At 43.9% G+C, this 11,060-nt stretch overlaps 1 protein-coding gene across 6 annotated transcripts in view; it reads right to left on the reverse strand.

Moving 5' to 3' along the window:
• The window catches only part of VWA3B (von Willebrand factor A domain containing 3B), a 236,803-nt gene extending 229,537 nt beyond the window's left edge, over positions 1 to 7,266 (reverse strand). For 3 of the 6 annotated variants that reach the window (XR_002516781.2, XM_021925080.2, XM_021925077.2), the window contains exons 1-3: positions 7,045 to 7,246; positions 1,528 to 1,590; positions 1,140 to 1,367 (exon numbers count right to left, since the gene is read on the reverse strand). Coding sequence is in view for 4 of the 6 variants with exons in the window: in XM_021925080.2 (XP_021780772.2) it covers positions 1,140 to 1,335 (196 nt within the window). In the remaining 2 variants the exon portion in view is untranslated. Of the gene's footprint in view, positions 1 to 1,139; positions 1,368 to 1,527; positions 1,591 to 4,601; positions 4,638 to 7,044 lie in introns of those variants that run through there. The other 3 variants (XM_021925078.2, XM_021925079.2, XM_021925081.2) reach the window with 3 other exon arrangements.
• Positions 7,267 to 11,060: the final 3,794 nt, after the last annotated feature.

The raw sequence follows: 11,060 nt of genomic DNA on the forward strand, positions 1-11,060 counted from the left end.
ACACAAATGGACAACAGGTATATGAAAAAATGCTCACTATTACTAATTATCAGGGAAATGCAAATCAAAACCACAATGAGCTATCATTTCACTCCTGTCAGAATGGCTAATATCAAAAAATAAGTGTTGGCAAGGATATGGAGAAAAGGATACCCATACACCCTGTTGATGGGAATGTAAATTAGTATAGCTATTATGGAAAGCAGTATGGAGTTTCCTCAAACCACTAAAAATAGAACTACTATATGATCCAGCAATCCTACTACTGGATATATATCCAAAGGAAATAAAATCAATAAGTCAAAGAGATATCTGCACTCTCTTGTTTAGTGCAGCACTATTCACAACAGCCAAGATACGAGATCAACCTAAGTATCCATCAGTAGATGACTGGATAAAGAAAACATAGTGTATACACACAATTAAATACTATTCAGCCATAAAAAGGAAAGAAATCCTGTCATTTGCTACATGAATGAACCTCGAGGGCATTATGTTAAACAAAATAACCAAGGCACAGAAAGACAAATACCACATAACCTCACTCATGTGGAATTTAAAAAAATTTATCTCATAGAAGTAGCAAGTAGAATGATGCTTATCAGAGGCTGGGGTGGTTGTGGCAGTGGGAATCAGGAAGATGTTAGTCAAAGGATATCCCATTACAATTAGGACATCTAGTCAAGAGATCTATTGTACAGTATGGTGATCATAGTTAATGATGATGGACTGCATTCTTGAAAAACACAGAAAGAGTGGGTAAGTGTTCTTGCCACAAAAAAAGACTACATGAGGCAATGCATTTGTTAATTAGCTAGATTAGCTAGATACAGCCATTCACGATGTATATATTCTTCAAAACATCATGTTGTACATGATAAATACATACAGTTTTATCTGTCAATTTAAAAAGTAAAAAATAAAAAGGATGAAATTAAGCATTCTTTAAAACATGGATTGACAGTCGTACGTCTACTTAATACACATATATTGGGGGCACACGTGCAAGTATTTTCTACTAATACGGATATAAGATCAAAGCAAGCTCAGAGACCTGTGGTTTTTGAGGGACCTTCAGAGCTGATGCAGCCACCTCAAAGGCTAAATGGCAGCATGCTGGTTGTTTGTGAGTACCGTACCTTCACAATGTGGGAATCCGATCTGTGACAAAATCTGTTTCAAGGTCAATTTGTTGCTCTTAAGCCCATGCAGTTGAAGCCATCTCTCAGATGAAATGAGACTCTGCTCAGCCAAGTCTGTTTTGGTGTTACTCCATCCTTCTTGCCTCTGCAGCTGCTGCTCAGAGATGGTAGAAGATGAGCCTGATTTCTCCATCTCTGAATCAAGATCTAAGTCACAGCAAACTCCTGTAAGGGCAATTGTAAACTCAGACTTCCTGAAAACTTGGAAATAATCCAACACCAACAGAGGATTGGCTTAACATAGATTATAGTACACTCATGAAGTGGAATGCTATTTATCAATTAAAATTACACATGTATATTTGGTAGAAAAGAGGATACTCACATGAATTGGTAAGAGGTATCCATAAAGTTCAATATTCCAATGTATATATATCCACAAAAACACCTAGAAAGATATACCGTAACAGGTTTAGAGTAGTTTTCTTTGTGTGGTGGTAGTATGTGTGGTTTTTGCCTTTTCTATATTGTTGAAATTTTTGCATTATTTGAATATTTCTAAAATGGGGTTTACTTTTTTTTTTTTTTTTGAGAAGGAGTCTCGCTCTGTTGCCCAGGCTGGAGTGCAGTAGCACAATCTAGGCTCACTGCAACCTCCGCCTCCCAGGTTCAAGCGATTGCCCTGCCTCAGCCTCCTGAGTAGCTGGGATTACAGGTGCACGCCACCATGCCCAGCTAATTTTTGTATTTTTAGTAGAAATGGGGTTTCACCATGTTGGTCAGGCTGGTCTTGAATTCCTGACCTTGTGATCTGCCCGCCTCAGCCTCCCAAAGTGTTGGGATTACAGGAGTGAGCCATTGAGCCCAGCCGGAATTTACTTTTATAATCAGAAAACTGCAAAGCTCTTCCATTTTGGAAAAAAATAAATACTAGCCCCAGAACCTTCACTCCACATCTGTATTCCAATTATAATCACACCTGACATTTTGCTCCCAATGAGGATGAGAAGGATAAAACCCTGACAGGTTTTTACCTGTCGAACAGGTGTAGTGGCTAATTGGGAGCTGGTGGCGGTTGGGAACCAGACCACAGCTCAGCCCAGCTGGAATACATGTATCCACTTTCTGGATGTTTTATTGTCTGGGGCTTTGCTCTACAGTTGGACTTAAGCATTCTGGCCCATGTAGCCATCTGTTCTGGGATCAGCTGGACCCAAGGCCATACGCAACATATTAAACTTACCTAGACCTGCCTAAATATAGCTAGTGTAGGCAAGAGGAAAGGATGGGGCCAAACTATAAGGCAGTCTTAACCCACTCACCACAACTGGGCAGGGCCTGGTGACCTGGAGGAAGTGTAGCAAGTTCTGCTTACTTCCGTATCCAGAATTCGCAATGCTTGTAAACTGATACCCTGAATTGTAAGACTTTTTAATGATGAAAATATGTTCTTTCCCTATTTCTAAAACTTTAACTGTATTTCCGAAAAGTTTCACTGTCATGACATGGAAATTCAAACACAAAAATCAGTTGGACCAAGTCAGGGACGCTTTATAAAAAGAAGTGAGAAGTACTATCATTAGCAAGTACTTATTTAACATCATGTTATGTGTAATTTACATTTAATCCTTATAATAACCTTATGAGGTAGGTACTACTCTTATTTTCATTTTACAGTTGAGGAAACCAAGACAGAGAGGAGTTAATTAACTTGTCCACAATCTTACAACTGGTAAGGGGTGGAGTTAAGATTCTAAACCAGGCCATTCAGCTCCAGGATCTGCGTGCTGTGATCTTCAGTATAATAGAAGCAACGCAACAACTTCCATTGGCTGGTCCTTTTATATGCGCTAGCTCACAGCTTCTTCATCACCGTATCAGTTACTCATTATTACCACGCCACTTATATTTGAAGAATGGGAAGCTTCAAGAATTTAAAGAACTTGCTCACAGGTTCTGCCACAGCCAGTAAATGAGAAAAGCAGGAGTCAAAGCCATTTCTTAACCACTCTGCTCTCTTTACAATTAACCTCCTCCAGCCAGGTTCTATGGGACAAGGCAATCTGCATTCCAGTAGGACTGTATTCTACTAGGGCCCCAGGTCCTTGTCGGAATGCTAATCCTTGTTCTCAGAGCTCAGACTCTATAAGCTTCTTGGTTTATCACTCTCAAGCTTTTAAAGATAATGAGGCTGGGTGCAGTGGCTCATACTGGTAATCCCAGCACGTTGAGAAGATCACTTGAGCCCAGGAGTTCGAGGCTACCCTGATTAACATAGTGGAGAACTCATCTCTATTAATGTTTTCTTTAATTACTCAGGCACGGTGGTGCATGCCTGTAGTCCCAGCTACTTGAGACGCTGAAGCAAGAGGATTGCTTGAGCCCAGGAGTTCGAGGTTGCAGTGAGCTCTAATTGCACCACTGCACTCCAGCCTGGATAACGAAGCAAGAACTTGTCTTAAAAAAAAATACAGATAATAATTTCCATTTCAAGGTTTATGTGAATTTGTATTGTTCACATAAGCTGAGTTGCAAAGGTATACAAATTATTATTACTGGTGAAGATCTGGCCTTCTTTCTACAAAGGCTCGATTTGATGAGAATGTTACAATATTACTTGGAGAGTATCACGTAGGAGTGGAAAAGTTTAGAATCAAAACTCAGTATAAGCCCATTCTGCCACTTTAAGGTGATTCCACCTCTCTAGGATAGTAATAGCACCTGCTCACTCTAACTCCCAGGGCTACTCAAGGAACAACTGTGCTGATGTATAAGTTATGGTTGGATAAGCACTTTATATATTTGAAACAGCTATGTGCAAATACAAGTCATGGTTCTTTAGTTATTGTATTTTGTTTCATGAGAACTACTTTCATCCCAAGCACTTTTTATCTCCACGTCTCCAATCCTCTTGAGCTAGAAAGTTTAGACTCATAGAACATGAAAACAAGGGCAGACTAATATGCTTCAACTTTCTTTTCAGGATCTGTCCACAAAGACTGGGGCTGAAAATCTTTTACATTTGGTCAGTTGTTCCAAGAAACAAGAAAGGGAAGCTCAGAAGAATTTATTTATTTATTTATTTTTACTATTTCGTCATTTCCAGTTAATTTTTCTCTTCCCTGAAACACACCCATCTCCTACAATATTCTTGCTGAAGGGAGTACTAAGCTTAAAAGGGAGCACGTTTACATAAACTGCCCTAATAAGATTTTGTAAAAGGGATTTTGGAACCTTAAAGAGGAGTTCAGAATAGTCACAGCTGTGTTTTTAAGCTAAAGGGACATGTTTTTGATCCCAAAAAAAAAGAGCAATCAAAAATTCTCCAGCATAGCTAAGGTGCACGCCCCAGTCCCTTTCACACTCATACGACTTTTTAAAAAATTAATTTTTTAAAACAGTGTAATTGGCCCTACTGGATCTGAGAACCTGTACGGTTCAGTTTGATTCAGATCTTACCTCCAGAGTTTTGTAGCCTGAGAATATTTGTATTATCTGAAATACAAATGGAATATTTGTATTGTGGGGGGGGGGGGGCCGGAACAAGGAAGGAAAGGGGGAAAGGGAGAAAAGGCATCTCCCAACAGAAGGAATCGCTCCACTCAAGTGGGATAGAAACGGTTCTGTCAGAGCAAGGAAGCCTGCTGGGAGCCGGAACCTAACAAAGTAGTCCCTTCTCCCCACCCCACCCCCGCTAGCCCGCCTGCTTTCCCACCTCCAAGCTGGTCTCAGACGGTTCTCCTATGCGGAATCTTAGGCTGCAAGGCTCATTTCAAAGGCTGCCTCTGCCATTAATCCTACCCGGAACCCCTTCGCAACCTTCCGCAGCCCCTCCCTGGGAAAATCCTAACTTTTGCTATGGTACTTCATCACTAAGGTCTTGGGCACTTCAGGCTTGTCCTCACTAGACTTAAAGACAGTTCAATGACTACCGAGACAAACTACAGGAAGATTCTCAGCACAGGGCCTCATACGCAGCAGGCACTTTGTGTGAGAGTTGAGATGAATAAAACTGATCACTCAGAAATAAATAAAACTGATTAACTCAGAGCTACTGAGAGAATCCTGATTTTGTTCAAAGAAGGCAAATATCCACAGTGTTAACAAGGCTAATATCAGGAAACAGCTCTTTTAAAAAAGGGATATATTGGCCAGGCACAGTAGCTTACGCCTGTAATCCCCCCTTAAAGTGCCAAAGTGCCCCCTTGGCACTTCGGGAGGCTGAGGCGGGCGGATCACCTGAGGTCAGGAGTTTGAGACCAGCCTGGCCACCATGGTGAAACCCTGTCTCTACTAAAAACACAAAAATTAGCCGGGCGTGGTAACACACATCTGTAATCCCAGCTACTAGGGAGGCTGAGGCAGGAGAATTGCTTGAACCCAGGGGGCAGAGGTTTCAGTGAGCTGAGACTGCGCTCCAGCCTGGGCGACAGAAGGAGACCCCGTCTCAAAAAAAATATAAAGGGATCCCCTTTATATTATTTTCTGGATAAAACTCTGCTATTTATTTATTTACTATTATTCAGAGTTTCCTCAGCTAAGGTTATTATAAATTGGGGAACCGAGGAACCACCCAGATGTCGGAAACAACATACCGGACTTAAGCATTGCCCTAAGTTTTAGAGGCCATCCCAAGAACCATACATAGAGTTTGGATAGGAAAGTATTTCCTTAGAAGAGGGAGGAAGTGTAAAAGGAAAAACAAGGAAGTGAAAGTCTGAGCTGAAGATGTGGGCAGGCAAAGCTTTGGGGAAAATAGAAAGGTTAAGCTGGCAGCAGTCCAAGGGCCCCAGCTCCCGGAAGCGGATGCTCCTGGGCTGCCCTGGGCGACAGTCTTGTGAAGTCGGCATGCCCTCAGAGAAAAGGTCCTATGTGCTCAGAGGTTCAGGGACGGTGCAGGGTTTAGAGTCCATTCATCCAGTTGAGACATTCAGTAAGCTTCTAGCTACTTTATTATCAACACCCCAAATTTCCTATACGCCTGTTAGTTTCTGAAAAAGAAGTCTGGGCTAGGTGGACATGTATCTTGTGATTTAGGTGAATTTGTGAACGATGAGTGTTCCAGGAAGAAAGGAAACTGGGACGAAGCCTCATGATGGATCCTGATGCAACTGTTCCCCAGAAACCCTGAAACCTCCCCCCATTTTTTCTGCCCTTAAGGGACAAGGCTTGGCTGTGATCATTGGTTCAAATAATGTGGACAGACACAAGGATATTGAAACGGACTGTCCCACGGTTGAGAAAACAGTCAAGACAAAATCTGAGAATAATTGGAGTGCTTTAGGGGGAAGGTCATTGCTGAGAAGAAACAGAGAGTTTCCAAGAAAACGAAAGGAAAAGCTCTACCAAATGGAAACTAAATCTACTTCTTAAGTCTTATCCCTTGTAAGGAGGGTGAAAGAAAGTGATATGATTGTGAAACCGTGTAAGTGTGGAATGGGCGGGAGCTAGAGGCCTTTCCAGGACAGAATGGTGTGGGGAGCTTTATTGCAAGCAGATTGCTTTGGCTTTTAGACTATACATATTTATCATCATGTACAGCAAATGTGTTTCTTCTGGTTCCCGTGTTCGCTTCAAAGCCCAGGTGGATTTCATCACCTTGCATTGCTGGCCTAGGGCAGAGACAGAAACTAGGAAAGCCGCTTCTCCCGCAGAGCGGCTGGGCGTGGGCTCGGGTGAGAGTAGGAGGGGCCGGTACCTTGACCTCGGCTTGCCCCGGGTAGCGGACGATTAAGTGGGCCAGGCCAAGTCACCGAGCTTTCCTGGTACTGTTTCCGCATCTGTAAAGTGGGCGTGTGGTCCAGCTCGGAAACGGCATTTTTCCAAGACCTCCCCAGGCGGCTCGTGGGAAGGCTCGGCACCTGGGCGGCCCTGGCGCGGCAGGGATCGCTCCCACACTTACTAGGCAACACGTCGGGGGGAAGACGAGGCGGCTCCCGCTCAGCAGTCACCCTCCCATCCTCCCGGGCCCGCCTGACCCGAGCGGGCGGACGAGGTAAGCATCCCGTTGCTGAGGCAGCGATTCCTGCGAGCTACGGCTGCGCGCCGGCGCGAAGGATTCCGGCTGTTCTAGGTCTCTGTGACCTGCGCCTTGGCTTCCGAGCGCGGTCTGTTGACGACGGCGTCTCCTGGACACGGCCAATCACAGCGCGGCTCCCGGAGCCGGCCCCGCCCACAGAGCGTGCCCTCACTGGGGCGTGGGCTGGGCACGTGGTGTCAAGGGGGCGGGGCGCGGGCTGGGGCGTGGAGCCAAGGGGGCGGGGCGCGGGCTGGGGCGGGGCGCCAAGGGGGCGGGGCGCCGAGGCCGTCCCCGAGCCAGGTGCGGAAAGCCCGGGAGCGGAACCACCCGGGCCGGGCCGACCTGCACCCCAGACTCCCAAGCAGAGGCCACGCTAGAGGGACAGGGCGGATGGCGTTGCCCCCTGCGCCTACTGTCAGTGGGAAAATTAACAACAGCGGAGAATATGAATGAATGAATGAACAAACAAATACACTGATGAGCTGGGGTGGAAAGCTACGGTGCGAGCAGATGGGGGAGGAAGGCGCCAGACGCCAAGGAGAGGCGGGAAGACTGCGGGAAACGCTACAGACGAACTTCTGTTTATACTTTTCAGTGTGCAGAGAACTGACCCCTGCGTAGTTTTAATTTTCACCTCAGCACTGTGAGGCGATGCTCTCTTCCTTGCACAGTTCAGAGAAAGAAGCTTTAAAAGAGGTGGGGCAGTTCCTTGCAGACAGACAGGAGGGACAGGGAGCTGCGATTTTGAGATTGTGGAGGCAGGGGCTCGGTTGCCCAGAACATTCTTACCTGTTTGACATGAATATTCCTAGAGGCATTATTTTCTCCATTCAGCTTTGTTTTTAACCTTTGTTTCAGTGTTACCTTATCAACTAAGCAAAAGGCTCTAAATATATTCCTATTTTTCCAGTCACTAGGAAATAAAATTGTGCTTATGAAAAGTATCTTTAAAATCGTAATAAAAGACCCCACAGTAAGTATTGTTTTTAGGTTATTGGGATAGTAAACGATTTTGGATTTTAAAATTGAAGAACTGGCCAGATCATTTGCAGGTTTTTCAGTCAAAGATCTAGTAAAACATAGTTAATGTTAGAACTGAGTAATTCCGTCCCCAAGAGAAAAGTCTGCTTCATCCACAGGGATTTATTTCTCCTGCATTCTTTTAATGCCTCTATCATTTACAAAATACTGAAAGATTTGATTCCATATCACGAATCATTCCTGACAGTTACTAGATTATATATGTTTGGCCCTGCAAATGAAACCTGCCATCCACATCACCAAAAAACAAGCAAAAAGTTGGTAGTACTAAAGACTGTTCAGAAGGGAGTGGAACCCCAGCCTCGCCCACGTTTGCCAATGACCCATTAATCCTTGCTGTCCACACCCTGCCACACTAATATTCTTGGATCACGGGGGTGAGATAGAGCACACAGCAACACACAGCCAAATGCCCTGCCTCACATGGTCATGCCAGGCACTCCTGTTCCCACCTTCACCCCATGCCTGCTCCTTTCCCTAGGACACTTGCCACATACATGCAAGTCATCAAGATGATCTGTCCCTGTCTTTCATGTTTATGTGCCTATAAGCATACATTCTGATGAAAATGTGAAACATTACTTACTTGAATTGTAGAATGATAAGTGAGTAGAAGTTTAAGGTCCTTTTGAAACATTACATAGTTAATACGGACTTCAGTTTAGCTAGTTACAGAATGGTTTGCCTCATTTTTGTTTGTTGAGTTATTTGAAATAAGAAAACCTTTAGCACAGTGGTGATACACTGTTACACTGAAGTTTTGACACATTTGTTTTGAATTTACATTTTTACAGATAATTTGTATCTTTCCTTAAACCTCAGTAATTGACATTGATCAAATCACTGCCATCCTTATTGTCAAACCTCTGAACTTTACCATTCAGGGCTCAGATGTACTTTTAGACTTTTTGCTCATTGTCTCCAACACAAACCCCCATCCCAGAGAGAACCGCCTGGTCCCTGCCTCTGAGCACAGATGCCTTTACTCGGGCCACCCAGATTGCCACAGTCTGGGAACCACCGTCCCTTTAGGGTCAGCTCTAGCTCTTCCCTCTCTCCCCAAAGCCTTCCCATGGATGCTGCAGCCCTAATGACTTCTCTCTACCTGTACAGTCTCAAAGCATCCCTTGCCAGTACCACACTTTTGGCAACCATGTACCAGCCTTTGACAAGCCTTTCGTTAGTATTTGACCTTTGTGCTGTTTACTTTTCAGGTTGAATGGGTTTTCCTTTTCTTTATACAAGTCTGTCACTGCCACTGCTTGAGCTTATGGCCATGATCAGAATGTTTGGTAGGGGAGGGAGGGTGATAAAGAAAATGAAGGGAGGAAAAGCAGTTTTCCTAAGCCCACTGCAAAAACTGGAACCAGAGGAAACAGAGAACGTTAACTCCTTGTATATATGTGTGAGAAAGAACCTGAGCTGGAATTCAAACAGAGGCACTCCGTCTGAAGAGGAAGGAGGAATTGAGAGTGAGGCAGCTAAATCACAAAGCAGTTCCTGCTGAACCTTTGTTGGTTCTTGTGGTGAAGGGAGTGTTGACCATCAGGGGCAGCCTTGAGAGAGGTGGGTGGGGACGGGGGAATTTAGAGATCAAACAGAGGTTTCTCTATGCTGTGATGTTCTTGAGTTCAGCATTCATTATTTGGGAGAGTGAATGCAGGCTCGTGGCTCTCAATCTAACATCTTTGATGAGGATCAGAGCTTTTTTTTAACCCTTGGCAAAGATTATGTTCACTTTTACCAGACTGAATTAACACTTAATCATAGCTAGAATGTATAGAATGTCAGATCATATTCTAACCACTTTAAATATATTACATCATTTAATACTTAGAAAGCTCCTTGAGGGAGACATTATTATCTCCATTTTCTAGATAAGTAAACTGGGGCAGAATATTAAGCTATTTCTCCAAGGCCACTCAGCTGGTGGTTCCAGAATTTGAACCCAGGCAGCCTGACTCCGCACCCTGCCCTGTTAATTATATGCTGTGTTCATCAACTGTTGGCTTCAATTTTCTCCAAAAGGAAATTTCTGTCATCTCAGTCGTACAGTGTTTATTTAGTGCTGGATACTAATGGCACAGTGAAAACCTCACTGGATTTAAACGGATTTTTAACAGGACATGTTTCCATTTTAAATGGCATAAAGCAGGTCTGTTTTTAAATTACCCTCTCCAGCCGGGCTCAGTGGTTCACACCTGTAATCCCAGCACTTTTGGAGGCCAAGGTGAGCAGATCGCCTGAGGTCAGGAGTTCAAGAACAGCCTGGCCAACATGGTGAAATCCTGTCTCTACAAAAATACAAAAATTGGCTGGGCATGATGGCGGTTGCCTATAATCCCGGCCACTCGGAAGGCTGAGGCAGGAGAATCCCTTGAACCCGGGAGGCGGAAGTTGCAGTGAGCCGAGATTGTGCCATTGCACTCCAGCCTGGGCGACAGAGTGAGTGACGCTCTGCCTCAAAAAAAAAAAAAAAAAAAAAAAAATTACCCTTCCCCCGCACACTTCTTGTTAACCAATTCCTTTGTAATGTGGCATTATTTTAAAATGAGCTGGATGCCTCGTAGGGTACTAACATATCCCAACAGCAAATTAAGAAGAACTGAACAACAATATTTTACATAAATAAAAACTCTCAAATATTTGGAAATTTCAAATCACTCTTCAAAACAGATACTGATACTAAAACCTAGCAAAGACAATACTCTTAGAATGAGATTTTGATCTTATAGGAATGATTTTCAAGAACGGACTGTCTTGCCTTGGTGTGGTCATCATCCTTCTGCAGTTCCTGAAGATGAGCAACACCATAGACAATGGCAGAAGGCGATAAGGAATTTCCTTACTTTAAGTTC

This window comes from Papio anubis, chromosome 14 (assembly GCF_008728515.1).
Source record: "Papio anubis isolate 15944 chromosome 14, Panubis1.0, whole genome shotgun sequence".
Taxonomy (NCBI): domain Eukaryota; kingdom Metazoa; phylum Chordata; class Mammalia; order Primates; family Cercopithecidae; genus Papio; species Papio anubis.